The sequence below is a fragment of the Xiphophorus hellerii genome, chromosome 2 (genome assembly GCF_003331165.1).
Source record: "Xiphophorus hellerii strain 12219 chromosome 2, Xiphophorus_hellerii-4.1, whole genome shotgun sequence".
In the NCBI taxonomy this organism is placed as follows: domain Eukaryota; kingdom Metazoa; phylum Chordata; class Actinopteri; order Cyprinodontiformes; family Poeciliidae; genus Xiphophorus; species Xiphophorus hellerii.
Window position 1 is genome coordinate 1,280,250 of NC_045673.1, and position 18,055 is coordinate 1,298,304.

The window sequence follows — 18,055 nt, forward strand, 5'->3', positions numbered from 1 at the left end:
GTTGTAAAACTCTCTGTCACCCCTAGTGTTCAGATTTGGCCTCGTTGCCCCTCACAACATGGCGGACGCGTAACCGGATACAACGGAGCAGCTGCGGCGTCGTTTTCCGTAAGCTCGTGAATCTCTTGTTACCTAGCAACCAGTTTGTTTTCGGTGTGAGAGAAGAAGGTGAAGGCTGCTTCCGAGTCAGAAATGTTTCAGGTGGAGTTGCCTCGCGAACGAAAAGCCAGAGAGAGCGTGGAGCGCCGCCGGAACTACGAGACGGACAGGCGGGAGAGGATTTTTAATGATAAATTCAGGACTATTGGGGTGAGTTTCTGCTAGAGCGGAGGATAAAATGGCACCGGCGCTAAATATAGACCGTTTTATGGCTTACTGCCCAGGGCCAGAGGGTCTAGGGGGCGCCACAAGCGCAATAAAATCATCTTTCAACTACCAAGAGTCTTGGATGACTTCTGGCTGATAAGGCTGAGTTCTGCTGTATCAAAACTCCTTATTTGATGCAAAATTAAAAGAAAATCTAACTTTTAAATTGACCTTGAAGCTAAATATTTATAGCATTGGATACACCTTAGATTCAAATCTGGATTAGATTATCATTAACTGCAGGAACTTTAAAAGCTTTGCTATATGTCAGTGAGAACAATGGTTGTTTTTGATGTGTGATGATCCTCTGATCCGGTTCACAGGTGGATAAAGAAGCTTTAGATCTGCAGGTGATAGAGAAACTGAGAAGAAAAGCAGAATTAAAAAATCAAGAAGATGCTCACAGTGAGTAAATGACCTGCTTCGGCCTTTAAAGCTGCAGTATTTAACATTTATTAAATATTTTTTGCATATTTGTCTAAACTGTCTCTGTATCGTGACGGTACCATGAGCTGCTCTGCGAACGAGAAACAACCAATCAGAACCAGGAGGAGGAACTTAGCGCTGTCAATCATGCCTGTGTGCGCTGCTCCTGTGTTTCTCCGCCATTAGCACATTCAGCAACACGTACACAGGAATGATTGACAGCACTATGACCCGCCTCTGGGCTCTGATTGGTTGTTTTTGGTTGCATTTCTTCAGACTGCCTGTTCACAGATTATCCGTCAGGTGGGGGTGATGTGGACTTAATATTTTAAAGATACTATTCATAACGTTAAAAATGATGTTAAAACTATTTCTTATTCTTAGGTAAGTGTATTAATAGCTGAACAAACACAAATATTGTTCCTGAAAAAGCTCCTGTCTGAAAGAGGCTTCTTCCTCATAGAGTGGCTGATGTCACTAAACATTTAATCAAACATTTAATCGTATTTTCAAATTTACTGATATTTACTGATGCTCTGGTGGAACAAAAAGTGAAGAAAATAGCAAAAATTAACATTTCTGATCATACTGTCACTGGTTTTTAATTTATTTATCATAACTGAAATTTATCATGACAATAATGAATCAGAATTATTATGATTAATTATTCACAATAAATTAATGCCCCCCATCATCGTCTGTCACGACATGGTGATGGTTTTAACTATTATGTAAAATTAGAGTTTTATATTGCAGCTTTAATTAGAGCATATTTATGAAAAATGATTCAATTATGACAGTAACCTTACGTAACGTTTTTGTTTCTCAACAGATGCTGATGTGCAGCAGTACAACCGAGCAGCGTGCCTCCTCCAGAGGCGGCAGGAGAAGGCGGACCGCTCTGCGCATCAGGCCCGAGCCGCGTTCTGGCACCAGAACCAGAATCTTCAGAGCCGCCGCGACTTCGACCTCAACGACCCGGACGCCCTGAAGAAAACCGAGTCCCAGATGGTTCTGCCGGGCCTGTTGGGCGAGGACCCGGAGGCCGGCAGCCGGCAGCAGAGGCAGCAGGAGCAGCTGAGGGACTGGCTGCTGCAGCAGAAGAACGAGCTGCAGCAGAAACGGCTGCAGATGAAGATCGACGGTGAGCGAGCGTTAAGCTGCAGGAGGAAACTTTCAGAAACAAAATATGTTTTTACAGATTTGTTAAAACGTTCGCCATGTCTGGACAGTTTAATAGAGACAGATAATCTGTGAAAAGAAAGATCTCTCCTGAGCTACCGTCAAACAGAGCCAGAAGGAGGGGCTTACTGCTGTCAATCAAACATATATACACGCTGCTAAATATACTAATGATGGAGAAACAACTCACTGTTACAGGAAAACCGTTTATCTGCTGTCATTAATGGCCGCGCTAACTAGCCTAGCATTAGCTGCGCTGCAACTAATGCTGCGCAGCATTAGTTGCGTTAGGAGAGCAGGAGGACTCACAATAGTAACAGCGCAGCACTATTCTGCAACAGCATCACAAATGATCATTAATGCGTTTGGCAACAGCGTGTCACTATTTGGTGACGTCATCAACATGTTTGACAACAGCATCATAATAATTTCCAATATTGTCACAATATTCTGCAATGGCATGAAAATCCGTTTGGCTGCAGCGCTGCAACATTGTTGGTAAGCGCTGCAACATTCAGCTATTCAGCTGCAGCGCAGGAACAGCGTTGTGCTATTCTGTGGCAGGAATTTGATTGACAGCGCTAAGACCCGCCTCCTGGCTCTCATTGGTTTATTTCCACAGATTATCTGTCTTATACTGATAGTGACAGATTCAACAAATATGTAATTTGTAAAAAGTTACATGCTGCAGCTTTAAATTGTGCGTTAGCGCGGCGATGTTGACGGTTCTGTTCGTCGGTTAGCGCTGCTCGACGACCAGAACACAAAGGAAATGGGCCGCAGAGCGATGGAGCTCCAGAACCTGGAGATGGCGAAGAGAAAAGCCGACCTCATCAACGACGCAAACTACAACGTAGCAAAGGTCAGACGTCTCCCTTCATTCATGACCAAAGGTGGAATCGATTAACTGTGATTAATTGAATATTAATCATCAACTGATTTAGTCATCGATTAATGATTAACTGGAGTAATACAGACTAAAAACGGCCATTTTCTGAAATACTAAAACAGTCAGAGCAGTAATTAACCAAACCTGTATAAAACAATAAACATTTTGCATTTAAGATTAAAAAACTTATTTTTCTGTAAATCTGTTCTACCTGGCAGGTTTAGCTTTAACAAATCTAAAATTAGTCACATTTTTATCCTTTAATATATTCCTTAGAGTGTATTAAAAGGCTTTATTGGGTAAATAAAAAATGTGCAAGAAAAAATTTCAATTATTCAACCACTTGAGCTTATTTATAAATTCAAAGACATTAAGAAAATGCTAACAAATAATTACATAACTTTTTAAACAAGAAAATAAATATTTTATTGCCTTAAATGTAATAACAGCATTCCTTTAGTGAACGTTTGGTCATTTGTAGCAAAAGATTCATCTGCAGAAAAAACATCAACATGTGAAAAGTTCAGGCCTTTCTGCTGGACTGAACATCAGTACAAATCAGAACTGATCTGGTGATTATATTTTATTGATAATTGGATGGAAAATTAATATGAGATTTTTACAGAATTTGAACTAGGTGGAGCTAAAACTGTTATTTTTTTCATCTTAAATGTAAAACATGTAAAGTTTGGTTCGCAGTTTTTGTTTGAAAGTTTCAGGCGGAGTTACTTCTTTATTTTCTGTTTTTCTCAACAAGCTTGAGGAGAAAATGAACCGGGAACGGGAGCAGCGTGAGGACGTCGCTCTGAGCGCCCTGAGCATCCCCGCCCTCTATCCCGGCGCCAACAGGAAGGATCCTGCAGAGACGCAGCAGCAGGTCACCCAGTTCCAGCTGCGGCAGGTTCTGGAGAAGAAGGTAGGAACCCGCCTGAACCCGATCCGTCCAGCTGAGGACAAATCGGGTTCAGGCGGATATCGGATCCGGAGTTAGAACGCGCCGATCCACGTTTTCACTTCTGATATCTGAGGTTTAGTATTGGATCCGATAACAATGAATTAAAACGGTTCTTTGGTCTTAACTAGCCGTGTTTTGAAGAATAATATTTACATTATTGTAATATTGTAGACTTTATGATTTACTTTATTTATTTTGGATATTTAAAATGTTTTACAGTGTTAAATGTTCATTAGAATTTAAAGTTTATTCTTGACAATTTGTTCTTGCATTATTGTGCCCTTTTCCTTAGATTACTGCAAAATGGTCTCAAAACAATATAATCATTTATTGTAATAACTTCTGGAACAATTTATCGTCCAAAAAAATGTGTAATTATGACAGGCAGAAAGGGAATGTTATGTAAAATCTACATTTTTTTTAGCTTCAAGTCAAATGTTAATGTTTTTCCCTCATCAAAACCAAACCTGGAGTGTTGCTTTGATTCTTTAATCTCCATGGCAACCATTCAGCTGTTCAAAACGCCTCGGTGGACCTAGCCCCGCCTTCGAGGCGCAGCTCCTTCAGACTAGCCAGCAGCAATTAGCAAACAGCTGCTGAGCTCCTTATAGGAGCTGCTGCTCAGAGCAGCGCTGGTAAAAACTTTAAAGGGTTAATAGAGGAGCCATGTTGGGACAACTTCCTGGAGGCGGAGCTTCAGAAAGAGCAGGAGCTTCTTAAAGAGACAGAGGCCCAATTTCAAGGTGTTAAATCCGAAAGTCAAATTTCTTTTAAGTCACATTTGATATACTCAGGATTTTTATAAGAGCTGACGGTAACATAGTTCGATTTTGCTATGAAGTGGCTCTATGTGCCTGGAAAACACGATCCTGCCCCTTTAACATCGCGTGGGTGTGTCTGTGCTGCAGAGGCTGGAGATGGAGAGGAAGCAGAGGGAGGAGAACCAGAACCAGCTCCTGCTGGACTCGGCCCGCAGCGCCCTGCTGCTGGAGCGGCTGCAGGAGAAGCAGAACAAGCAGCTGAGGAAACACCTGGACAGCGTCAACGCTCAGCTGGCCCAGATCCGGCTGCAGGAGTCAGTGGCGTCCGCAGAGCCGTGACCGGCGCCTCCTCACCGCAGACTGACGCTTTCTCTCTCGTCTCGTTTCCAGGAGGCCAGACCTGAAGAGGGGGCGGATCGACGACGTCTTCTTCGCCCAGTTCAACACCTGCAGCAGATGACGCAGGATGACATCCTGCGTCGCCGCGTGACGATCAAACATTAAACTCAAATAAACTGTTTCCAATTTATTTTCACACAAGAACACTCCACAAAATGTTTAGATCAACTTTACTGCTTTGCAATTAAATAATTCAACTATTCAACAAAGTCAGCAACAAAAAAACTTTTTTCTTGTTAATTACAGATGGGATCTCAACGGCAAAGATACTTATAGTTTTTAATTTGTTCTTCAAACATCAGAGTGGAGAAAAGTTTTATTCTAGTCATTCAGCTTTCCAGAGTTTCTCTGATCATTCATGCAGCGTCTTAAAAAACTAGCATAACGTCTCTGATACTCCAACTGCTTTTAGCACAACAATAATCATTCATGACCAGAAAAACCCTTAATACTAAAGTGGTTAAAGGAAAAATCATCAGCAGTGTCAGTGTAGGCCTGTCACAGCAACCAGTCAGTAAACAGCATGATAAATTAAAATGAGCTTCTTCTGTTGGACAAGAATCATTAAAGATGTGCTGCATCGTCCATTTTTTCTTTTTACAAAAGTGTTTCCTGCCACTTTTGCCTGTTTTCCCTGTCCCTGTCAAATTCATTAACATTTTTATTTAGTTTTTAAACTTTTACTTTACCAATATAAAAACCCGCTGAGATTTAAAAGCTATTTTTAAAGGAGAAGCAAATCTGACACAAAATGGTTAAATGATTAATTTTTCAAACCCAATTTGGGCTACAGACATTCATAATCCATTTTAATTATTTCTTTATTTTTAATATTTAAAAGTTCCAGTGTTAAATGTTCTTCAGAAATTTTAGTTTTTCTTACATTTGAGAGGATGTACTTGCATTAATATGCCATTATTACTATAATAGTTGAAATGGTTTCAAAATGACAATATTATCGTTTATTTCTTTTAATTAACTGGAAAATTAGTTTTTTGTGACAGACCTAATTAATCATCGGAATAATTGTTTAATCGACAACTAAAATAATCATTAGCTGCAGCAATAGTGCCGGTCCAGGGATCAGATAATCAATAGTTTCACATTTTCTATTGAAAATAATCAATATTTCCCCTGATTTAAATGAAGCAGCAGCTGTTTGGGTTTATTTCTGTAAAGAAAAAAAAAAAGGATGAATGTGTTGAGGATCATCTGTTTCAGTGGAACAGCTGGAAAAAATTCAATGTGACAGAAAAACGTTCTAGTTGGTCTTCAGGAATGAGTTTTTAGCCACGAACTCGGTCCATCTTCTCTGCCACAGAACCAGCGCCTCTTCCTGCTGCGTCGGAGTCAAAGAGCTGAACCTGAAACAGAGACGGGAAAGTTCAGACCCCGACCGGCAGGCCAAGTGGGAACCGTCCGGGCGGAGCGCCACCTGATGGAGTTCACGGCCAACTGCTTCAGGGAGCCGATGTGGGAGTTCAAACCGCCGAAACCCACGAACGCCTCGTAGAAGTCGAAGGAGAGGGCGCAGGAGCCGAACATGGCCGGGTCGTCGGAGCTGATGACCAGCGGGTGATTCTCCATCATCAGAGCGGCGGCGGGGTGATTCCGCAGATCCTTAACCAGCTTCAGCACCTGGAGGGGTCAGAGGTCACGGCATCAACAGGAACGAACATGCTGTCTGGAAGCCCATTTCAGAATTTAGAGAGTTAAAATCATAATTATGAGCATAAATGTCAGGATTTCGAGTTTTAAAGTCATAATCACAAGAATAAAAGATAATAATTACAACAATAAGTCATAATTACAAGTTTTAATTCTTGTAATTACGAGTTAAACTCATAATTATGAGAACAAAATTCATAGTTATGCCAATAAAACTCATAATTTCAAGTTTTAAAGTCAAAATTACAAGAATTAGTCTTATTTTTGTAATTATGAGATTAAAAGTCATAAGTTTTATTATTGTAGTTATGACTTAAATAATCCAACATCAAAATTCCTGATGAATTTTTCTTTTATGGTTTTAGTTCAGTCAACAGGAATTAGGTCAGAAAATTTATTAATTTCCCAAAAATAATTAATATTTCTGTTCATAGCCTAACCTAAGGTGACCTGAAATCTGATGACAAAGATACTAAATTCACCTGAAAAGAAAAAATTATACATCAATAACCTTCTAATACTATTTCTGTTATTTCAGAAACAAATGTAATTAATTTAAATATCTCAATCTAAAGAGAACTTTGTATAAATTCATTACATGCAGAGATTTTAAGTATGATTTGAGTAATTTGTTTATAGGACGTTTAAAGGGCCTGATGTTTTAATTTTCTGACAAACTGAATTTTATCTAATCCTTAAGCATCAAATGTAATAATTCTGTGTTATAAAGCTGGATTATAGGACTAAATTAATCTGAAATGATAATGTGAAGTAAAGAGATGCATTGTGGGAGATGTTCAGCAGCAGTACCTGGTTGGAGATGGGACACACCTCCACAGCCACGCCCCTCTTCCTGGACAGATCTTTGGCCACCGGGTGGCGCTGCAGCGCAAACCCGTGGCCGATCCGCGACGTGTTGAGCAGCAGAGCGTCCAGCAGGTTCTGATCCACTTCAGTTCCCTCAACGTCTGCTCACAGAACAACAATATCTCAGTTCCTTCTGCTCTAAATGACAGATTTACCTTAATCTGGACCTGAAGAAACATTCACTCTGAAGTTACTGAATTATTTAAGAAGAATCTCATTTGATCCCAAACTAAATTACAAAGTCAATTACATGAAATATTATTCCAATTATTTTAATTGCTGTATTTCTTTTTAAATGAAATTAAACTTTGTTTTAAAAGACATCAGGTTTTATTTTCTACTTCTTTTTAAACAGCTCAGGTTTATATTAACATGCATGAAAAATAATATCTGCAGGTCAGATTAATTACTGTTTATTCAGCATAAATGAAGTCATAAACCAACCAGCTTCTTAAAGGAGCTTCTCATTTCAGCCACACTAAAAACGTCTCAGATCATTAAGAACTATTAATATTGGATAAGAGTGAATAATAAAAGCAGTTTTCAGTCCTTAGATAAAAAAAGAAACCAACTGAACATGTAATCAGCTCTTGATAAATCATGAAATAACTCGTTATTCTCCATTTTTAATAAGGCTGAGCTCAGTGAGCAAGCTGATTATCTAGTTATCAAACTAAACCTTCATTTCAGGGCTAAATATTTTTGATCTACTAAAATATAACTAAATATTTGGCTCTACAAACTAAAAGCTGTGAGCCAAATATTTAGTTGACAAGGAAATCATTTAGCTTTAAATTAAATATTTAGCAAGTGGCTCAGTGAAATATAAACTAACAGCTACATCTGCTAACTGAAATTGTAGCTAAATATGTAGCTTAAATATTTAGCTAAACATTTAACTTGCCAACTAAATATTTATGTTGAAATTGACCTTTAAAAGTGAATGAACAACATGGTGAAAATAGGAGTGAAAATTTAACCCCTATTTGTTTTGCCCTCTGAAAACAGAATAAATAACCAAAAGTATTGATGTTAATTTTTGACTGTGTAACAAACTTTACGCCTGTAATTTAGAAACTGCTTATTTACTCAGATTATCTTTATCTATTATTACTTGTTTGATGATTGGAAAATTTTAGCTCAACAAAACAAAAGAAGAAGAAGAATCTGTAAGTGTGGAAATACTTTTTGCACCACTGTGTGTTGCACTGAACTTATAAAAATAAACCAACATTTATAATCTGGGTTAAATGAGGCGCAGTCTCAGTTTTCTGATCGGGACTCACCCGTCTCTCCGGCGTGGAAGAAGTACGGCAGCGTCACGCCTTTCTCTGCAGGCAGCGCCAGGGCATCCCTGAAGTACCACAGCGTCCTGCCTTGGTCCTCCCGGCCCACCTGGACACGCAGACATTACAGAACCAGAACCAGCAGCTTTACACTCAGCGGCTCCTGTTGGACCTCACCAGGTCAAAACCGGCCAGGAAGTCAGGAAAGTCCTTCTTCAGCTGCATCGCCTCCTTCACAGCTGCAGCTACCACCGACAGCTTAGCGTGCCTAAAGAGAGAAACACGATCAGCGACAGCAGCAAACGCTCTGACCTCTGACCCTTCAGACATGCTACAGAATATGGAAAATAACATAGTCAATAACTATTACATTTATTTAGCATAAATGCTAACCTCATACCGTCTGAATTTAGCCATGGCTGGAAAAATGTATTTATTAAATTGAATTATTTATTATTATGAAGTAATAAATAATTCTACCAAAAACTGAATGATAAAAGTCTCCAGGCTGCTTCGGTCTCAACTAGCCATTTTCTATTTTTGTTTTCATTTTACTTGTAGTTTCTGTTGTTTAGTTTATTTATTTTGGATTTTTAAAATGTCTCCAGTTCCAGTGTTAAATGTTCATTAGAATTTAAAGTTTATTGATCTTTATAATTACCATTATATTACAGGTAAATAACAATATTATCGTTTATCGCAATAACTTCTGGAACAATTTATCGTCCAGCAACATTTGTTACCTACAGGCCGCTGTGCTGGACAACTTTGAAGACTTGCCATGAAAAGTTTCAGTGCCTGGTTCTGGACCTGACGGGTCGAATCTGATAGGTTCAGACTCACCTGTGATTCGTGAAGATGATTCTGGCTCCGTAGAAGTCTGGGTGAGTGGAGACGAACTGCTTGGTGAGGTCCTGGTAGGCCTGCAGGGTCCAGGCCTGGTCGTGGCTGCGGCCGTCCAGCTCGTACAGCTGCAGGTGAAATACCTGGTTAACACCTGGCTGAAACCAGGCTAACACCTAGCTAACACCTAGCTAACACCTAGCTAACACCACCTGGTTAACACCTGGTTAACAGCCAGTTAACACCTGGTTAACAGCTGGCTGAAACCAGGCAAACACCTGGCTAATATCTGGTTAACAGGATGTTAACCATCTGGTTAATATCTGGTTAACAGCTAGTTAACACCTGGCTAACATTTGACTAACACATGGCTAACATCTGGTTAACAGGATGTTAACACCTGGTTAACACCTGGCTAACACCTGGCTAATACCTGGTTAACAGGATGTTAACCACCTGGTTAACACCTGGTTAACACCTGGCGGAGTAAGTCGCCATCATGGCGGGCCGGTCCGAACCTGAGGGATTAGCGCGCGCAGCTCCAGGTACATGACATTGTCTGCGTAGAATTGGTTCAGAGCCTCGATGTAGTAATCCCTGAAGACGGGGGCAAAGGTCACCAGCCCCCACAAGGCCCCGAAGGCCGCCTCGAAGCGGTTCCAGACCGCATCCTGGCTGGGGAACTCCGTCTCCGGATCCCGGTCCGTAAACAGCGTCAGGTTACCTCTGATGCTGAACGATGAAGAGGAGAATGATGAAGAATCGATGAAGAGGAGAACGATGAAGAATCACCAGAGCGAAGGTCCGTCTGGCCCCCGGTACCACCCAAATAAACCCGGTTTATTTGCAGCTGGAATAACTAGAATATTAATGAATATTAACTAATCTACAAGTTAAAATATTTAATGTTTATGGAGCCATAAACATTGAACATTAAACATTGAACATTGAAACATTAAAAAGAATTTTTTGAGAGTAAAATTCTCTCAAAAACATCAATTTGAGAGAATTTTACTTGGACTGGACCACTGTCCTGTTTAAACATGTCTGAAATGAATATTAATAAACAATACAGTTTGTATAGGAAACTGATTGCCTCTTACTTATTTTGCTTGTTTCATAATTGATGACCGTACAACGTTTTTATGAAGTAAAGAAATACTGAAATGTTCTATATAAATAAACCTGAAAATAAATGGTAAATGTTTTTTAAATTAAAGTAAAATTTCATTGTCAAATTCTCAAAACAGAAATCCTAACGCCAATAAAAAGAAAAATGGAACTAAAAATATTCCACATTGTTTCTTTCTCAGAAATGATCAACAATCGGATATAACAATAAAAATTATAAAACTGATTAAATTGGAGCAGCATAAACTTAACTGTGAAGTTTTAGCACATTTATCCAACTGATAAGTAAAAAATGTTTGTTTCTAACCCAGTAGGTGGCGCTAAACTGACAACTCCCAAAGATTTCTGAAAAATAAACATAAGTGAAGCATTTTATAGGTCTAGAAACCTTTAATTAGTGATCCTGACTTCCTGCTTCCCTGGGACTCAAACATATTTGCATCCAAATTCTCTTACCACCTCCTAATAACGGGAAAAACAAGCGAACATGTTGTTCAAGTCAGAAAATGTTTGTTAAACTTCATAAGTAGTTAAATCTGCAGTCATCAGAGCATTAATAAAACAGCTTCAACCTCCACCATGCACAGTCAGGACGTGAAAAGGGAAAGAGAGACGCCTGGTGGTGGAAGTCGGTACTGCCAGTCTGTTTCTGTCACAAACATGCAGCTCAGATTTTGAGCTTCAGGCAGATTCTTCTTACATTGTGACTTCTGCAACGCTTGTTGGGTGAAAAACAGCAAACATAAGGAGCTGCTAAAACTCTGTTAAAGCATGATGGAGGACCTATGGTGCTGCGGGTCCCTTTTACTTCTGTTCAGAAAACCTGTTTTCACCATCAGTACAATAAAAATCCAGCGTAATCTGGCAGTAATATTGATCAAAAACATCCCATAATCACAGCAACAGTTGAACAGACTCAAAAACCAAGAAACACTCATTTCTAAAAATTAACTTCTGTAAAAAATCTGTAATAATCTGTGGCAATAATTTTGCCACTCCTGTCTATTTGCATTGTTTATTACCGTTATCTAACCTCCAAACATTTGTGTAACAACTGAAGATTTTAAGCCACTTTTATGGAAAAATATCTGAAGCTAAAAAAATAGAAATAATTTGTAGGTTTTCCATCTTTTGCCTGGAATCTGTTGGAAGTTGTGAGTCACCTGTTGTCCAGGTCGGTTGCGTTGCCCGTCTCGGAGCGCAGGCTCTCCAGCAGGACCCAGGGGGAGCAGCGCTCCACAGGTTTGGGTCCCTGCGATGCGAAGACGAACCGGACGGACGCGCTGTCGGTGAAGCACATGTAGCAGTGCGGGCGATACGTCGCGTTCTTCACCAGCCACTCCGCGTCCACCATGGCGAAGTCATGGACGTGAAGGACGCCGCCTGCCAGGTTGGATTAACCATTAATTAGACCAAAGAAACTGATTTTTCATGTTATTTTTATATGCACACATATATTGATTGTTGAATTGACTTTTGAGAGAAGGGGTGGATTATACAAGATTGTTTTCTTCAAACTATTCTTTCTCAGTCAAAATTGTTGTTGATGTTCATTTTAAACTGTAAATGAATTAAATAAAACACATAAAAGTTTGTTTCTGTTTAGTCGTTAGTTTAGTTTCAGCTGAAAGTAAGTAACAATATTAATCTAAGTGTTGGTAGGATTTCTCCTCTTATGCTGCTGGAGGATAAACTAACCACCTTTCCTCACTTTCTTCTCCTACTACTCTCCAGTTTGCATTATTTGCTGCTATTTCAACTGTTAACTTTATGTTTTTTCTCGGGTCTGCGGTTCTGATTGGCTGAGATAATGCTGTCTCACTCTCCTGCCAGTAACTTTCTGCTTTACCACAGAAAGTTCTCCTGGTTCAGTTCTTCTGATCTTTTCTCTACTCCGTCTGGACTTTTTTGTAAAATGTCTTGAGATGACATCTGTTGTACTGTTGGCTCATTGTTCTCATAGCAACTCCATAGCAACTGCCTACCAAGATGGCTGTCAGTAACAAACTTGTGAGTGTGACATCACAGGAGAAGTGAACTTAATGCACTGATTGATATTTCACATCCAGTCAATTGGAATGGATGTGACTGAACTGAAATGAGTTTTTTTTGTAAAGTGCATCTTGACGATGTTTGTTGTGGAATATAAAAATAAACTTTTTAGGCTCAACTGCAACCAATTTACATGCAAACCTAACCCACTGTATAACATTAGGAACAATAATCAAATATCGATCTGCTGCAGAACTACCAATGCACATCAACCTTTTGTCACTGGGAGCATAAAATCTGAGAACTGACATTATTTTCTGAAACCAGATATAAACAAACACTGTAAAAACTCAGCAAGTCGTTCTGAACTCGTTCTGCTTTTTACCTTTTGGCATCTTCTGCAGCAGCCTGAAGAGGGGACTCGCCTGGATGAGGCGCCGGGCCTTGAAGAAGTGCATGGAGGGAGGGAAGTCTTTCCTGGACATCTCGTCCTGCTTCAGTTTGGCCAGCAGAGCGTCCAGCCGCTGCTCAGCGTCCGTCAGCACCATCCCGCCGCCCGTCTGCATGGACGCCTCCAGCTCCATGAGCTCCTTCCGCAGCCTGGGGTCCGGGCCGCACCGCACCCCGACCAGGCAGCACAGAAACAGGGAGGCCGCCGCCACCAGGGGGCGCCGCAGCCGGACTGCCATCCTCTGACATCCGGAGAGAAAAAATTTAAATAGAAATACAATAATTTCTGTATTTATTGAAGCATTTCAGAGTCAAACACATATTTAGCTTTAACCCACCAGACTGAGCAGCGCTAACTTACAGGTCAAGTCTGCAGGTGTAGCTCCAAACATTTTTACCCATCAGCCCCCTTGTGGTAAATTTGTCTATTTAATGTCTATTTTAGTTTCAGTTAACTTTTTTAATCAATGGGTAAGAGCAAAATAAGTCATAAGTAATAAGCTTTTCTATGTGAGACATTGCTTTTATCTGGGGAAAACAAGATAAATGTGTTGCACAAATGAAACATTTTGTTATGCAAATGTTTCACTGTTACAATGACAAAAACATTTCTATTCTGGGATTTCATTAAAAACTTACATTTATCTCAGTAATCTGTTGTCTTCATGACCTATTTTTAACCTTTTCCTTTCACTGAACTTTCCTCTCCTGTGCATGGATACAGAACAGTCATCTTCTTTAACAGTCATCGGCTTTAGCTAATATTCTGATCATTTTGTTTTCATTGCCAGGGAGCCACAAAAGCAATCAATAATTAAAATACGTTGTTATTATCAAATTCCAATCAATCAAATTTTATTTGTTTAGCACATTTCAGCAGGAAGGCATTTCAAAGTGCTTTACATCATAAAAACACAAAGTCATGCAACATAGAATCAACAATCAAAACACGACATTAAGTCAAGATCCATCATTAAATCGCAACTGATTACGTTTCAAAAGCAACTCTAACCAGGTGGGTTTTAGTCGAGGTTTAAAGGAAGTCAGTGTTTCAGCTGTTTTACAGTTTGTTCCAGATTTGTGGTGCATAAAAGCTGAAAGCTGCTTCTCCTCGTTTGGTTCTGGTTCTGTGGATCCAGAGCAGAACCAGAACCAGAACCTGAGGGTTCTGGAAGGTTGATGCAACAACAACAGATCTTGAACGTAAAGTGGTTCTAAGCCGTTTCTTATTAATGTTATTATCATCATTATTATTATTACTGTTGATATTAATATTAATGATATTTATATTATTCATATTATTACTCATTCTTTTTCAAGGTCGGGTCACGTTAGTGGGTTTTATTTATCTGGACTGAGGATAAAATGTCTGTTTAACAGTAACGGCAGCAGAAACAAACAGAACCGCTGCTTGTGTTTACAGAACTGGACTCATCACAGAAAAGTTAAATTCTCCTCACCTGTAGCAAACAACCAGCTTAAAAGCAGAATCAGCCGATAATTAAGTTCAGAAGCTGGAAAACTGAAGGAAAAACTCGCTGTTTAAAGACACAAAGGGGATAAATGTGACATTACCGGGTTGAGTTAACGGCTTCCGTCGGGCAGCAGGTGGGGGAACTAAAGCTCCGCGGGGAAGCTGTGGGTCACTTCGGCAGTAAAGAGGATTTACCCACGGACACGGCGACGGACAAAGCTGTTTTCTCCACTTTCTGACGAGCGGTCACAAATAAACACGCTGCTAAACCCACAGCGGGCAGAACCTTCACCCTGAGCACTGACTTCCAGGCATAAAGCCCCGCCTCCTGTGCTGTGATTGGCTGAAAGAGGACGTTGCTCGCTATTTAATTGGTTGATCTGATGTAAAAAAAAGACAACGGCAAGAGGAGTAAAAGGAAATCATTTTTGCAAATTATTTTTGTTTTGGTGGGTTTTATTTATCTTCTTAGGTTTTATAATAAATAAAACTGAAAAATGTTTTACATAAAGAGGATATAAATTTTTTAGCACCTGAATGTATCAATTGTGTTTTGTTCGTCCTTTTAAACTGGTTAATTTCTGCATGGGTGAGGTTTTAACAGGGTGCTGTTGCCTTTCTGAGTCAGACATTTTTACCCACTAACAGCCGCTAATGTGACCCGATCCTCTGAAAAAAGAATATTTATAATTATTAATAAATAGGACATTTATTTTTTTTAAAGAACCAACAGTTTATTTCTGTCCTTAGGTTTTATAAAAAAAACCACCAGTGTTTTGCAAAAAGAGGATGGAGACATTTTCTTCTGTGATGTTACTGGAAAATTATGTAAAAACAAAAGAAAAATATCAGTTTTCAACTTTATTATTTTTAGCAAATACAAAACCCGCATTTCTTATCAGGGCAGTGTTATAATTGGCAACATTTGCTTGAGTAACTTTAAGCTTAGGAGTGTCTTAATCTTTTTACTTTTGAGTAATATTATCTTGAAGTATCACTGTACTAAAGTATCACTTTGGTGAAAAAACAGTTAATATAGAAACATTATATTTTGGATTATATGTCCAGCCCCTCTCCTTGAGAGGGGCTGGACATACTTCCACTCTGGAGTTGCCCAAGGTGAGAGGCGTCGGGCAGGAGTGGGCATACTTGTTGCTCCCCATCTCGGCGCCTGTACGTTGGGGTTTACCCCGGTGAACGAGAGGGTAGCATCCCTCCGCCTACGGGTGGGGGGACGGGTTCTGACTGTCGTTTGTGCTTACGGGCCGAACGACAGTTCAGATTACCCACCCTTTTTGGAGTCCTTAGAGGGGGTACTGGAGAGTGCTCCTCCTGGGGACTCCCTTGTTCTGCTGGGGGACTTCAACGCTCACGTGGGCAATGACAGTGAGACCTGGAGGGGCGTGGTTGGGAGGAACGGCCCGCCCGACCTGAACTCGAGCGGTGTTCTGTTGCTGGACTTCTGTGCTCGCCATGGATTGTCCATAACGAACACCATGTTCAAGCATAAGGGTGTCCATATGTGCACTTGGCACCAGGACACCCTAGGCCGCAGCTCGATGATCGACTTTGTCATCGTTTCATCGGATCTGCGGCCGTATGTCTTGGACACTCGGGTGAAGAGAGGTGCGGAGCTGTCCACTGACCACTACCTGGTGGTGAGTTGGCTCCGGTGGTGGGGGCGAAAGCCGGTCAGACCTGGCAGGCCCAAACGTGTTGTGAGGGTCTGCTGGGAACGTCTGGCGGAATCCCCTGTGAGACGGAGCTTTAACTCCCATCTCCGGCAAAACTTCGAACACGTCCCGGGGGAGGTGGGGGACATGGAGTCTGAGTGGACCGTGTTCCGTGCCTCCATTGTCGAGGCGGCCGATCGGAGCTGTGGCCGCAAGGTTGTCGGTGCCTGTAGCGGCGGCAACCCTCGAACCCGCTGGTGGACACCTTCGGTGAGGGATGCCGTCAGGCTGAAGAAGGAGTCCTATCGGGCCTTTTTGGCCTGTGGGACTCCGGAAGCAGCTGATGGGTACCGGCGGGCGAAGCGGCATGCGGCTCGGGCGGTTGCTGAGGCAAAAACCCGGGCGTGGGAGGAGTTTGGAGAGGCCATGGAGAAAGACTTCCGTACGGCTTCGAGGCGATTCTGGTCCACCATCCGGCGTCTCAGGGGGGGGAAGCGGTGCAGCACCAACACTGTTTATAGTGGGGATGGTGTGCTGCTGACCTCTACTCGGGACGTTGTGGGCCGGTGGGCAGAGTACTTCGAAGACCTCCTCAATCCCACCAACATGCCTTCCACTGAGGAAGCGGAGCCTGGGGACTCTGGGTTGGGCTCTCCAATCTCTGGGGACGAGGTCGCCGAGGTGGTTAAAAAGCTCCTCGGTGGCAGGGCCCCGGGGGTGGATGAGATCCGCCCGGAGTTCCTTAAGGCTCTGGATGTTGTAGGGTTGTGTTGGTTGACGCGACTCTGCAATGTCGCATGGACATCGGGGGCAGTTCCCCTGGATTGGCAGACTGGGGTGGTGGTCCCCCTGTTCAAAAAGGGGGACCGGAGGGTGTGCTCCAATTATAGAGGGGTCACACTCTTAAGCCTCCCTGGCAAGGTCTATTCAGGGGTCCTGGAGAGGAGGGTCCGTCGGATAGTCGAACCTCGGATTCAGGAAGAGCAGTGTGGTTTTCGTCCTGGTCGTGGAACGCTGGACCAGCTCTACACCCTCGGCAGGGTCCTGGAGGGTGCATGGGAGTTCGCCCAACCAGTCTACATGTGTTTTGTGGACCTGGAGAAGGCGTTCGACCGTGTCCCTCGGGGAGCCCTGTGGGGGGTTCTCCGGGAGTATGGGGTACCGGGCCCTTTGATACGGGCTGTCAGGTCCCTGTATGACCGGTGTCAGAGTCTGGTCCGCATTGCCGGCAGTAAGTCGGGCTCGTTTCCAGTGAGAGTTGGACTCCGCCAGGGCTGCCCTTTGTCACCGATTCTGTTCATCACTTTCATGGACAGAATTTCTAGGCGCAGCCAAGGTGTTGAGGGGATCCGATTTGGTGGCCTTAGGATCTCATCTCTGCTTTTTGCAGACGATGTGGTCCTTTTGGCTTCATCAGATCGTGATCTGCAGCTCTCGCTGGAGCGGTTCGCAGCCGAGTGTGACGCGGCCGGGATGAGGATCAGTGCCTCCAAATCCGAGGCCATGGTCTTGAGCCGGAAAAGGGTAGAGTGCCTTCTCCGGGTCAGGGGGGGTGTCCTGCCCCAAGTGGAGGAGTTTAAGTATCTCGGGATCTTGTTCACGAATGGGGGAAGAAGGGAGCGGGAGATCGACAGGCGGATTGGCGCAGCGTCTGCTGTCAAGCGGGCGCTGTACCGGTCCGTCGTGGTGAAGA

General features: G+C 42.1%; 2 protein-coding genes across 2 annotated transcripts; one reads left to right on the forward strand and one right to left on the reverse strand.

Moving 5' to 3' along the window:
- Nucleotides 1-37: 37 nt before the first annotated feature.
- Nucleotides 38-5,187, forward strand: ribc2 (RIB43A domain with coiled-coils 2). The gene is made up of 7 exons (XM_032580036.1): nt 38-309; nt 690-771; nt 1,625-1,936; nt 2,718-2,836; nt 3,621-3,779; nt 4,727-4,893; nt 4,970-5,187. Exons 1-7 carry the CDS (start codon nt 193-195, stop codon nt 5,037-5,039), a joined length of 1,026 nt encoding a protein of 341 aa, XP_032435927.1. The 5' UTR covers nt 38-192; the 3' UTR covers nt 5,040-5,187.
- ada2a (adenosine deaminase 2a) lies at nt 5,132-15,006 on the reverse strand. The gene is made up of 10 exons (XM_032580025.1): nt 14,791-15,006; nt 13,151-13,457; nt 11,937-12,156; nt 10,161-10,374; nt 9,643-9,770; nt 8,977-9,067; nt 8,800-8,908; nt 7,457-7,614; nt 6,414-6,616; nt 5,132-6,342 (listed from the first exon to the last, which is right to left on the reverse strand). The coding sequence occupies exons 2-10, from the start codon at nt 13,452-13,454 to the stop codon at nt 6,240-6,242; spliced, it is 1,530 nt and encodes a 509-aa protein (XP_032435916.1). The 5' UTR covers nt 13,455-13,457; nt 14,791-15,006; the 3' UTR covers nt 5,132-6,239.
- Between the last annotated feature and the right edge of the window lie 3,049 nt (nt 15,007-18,055).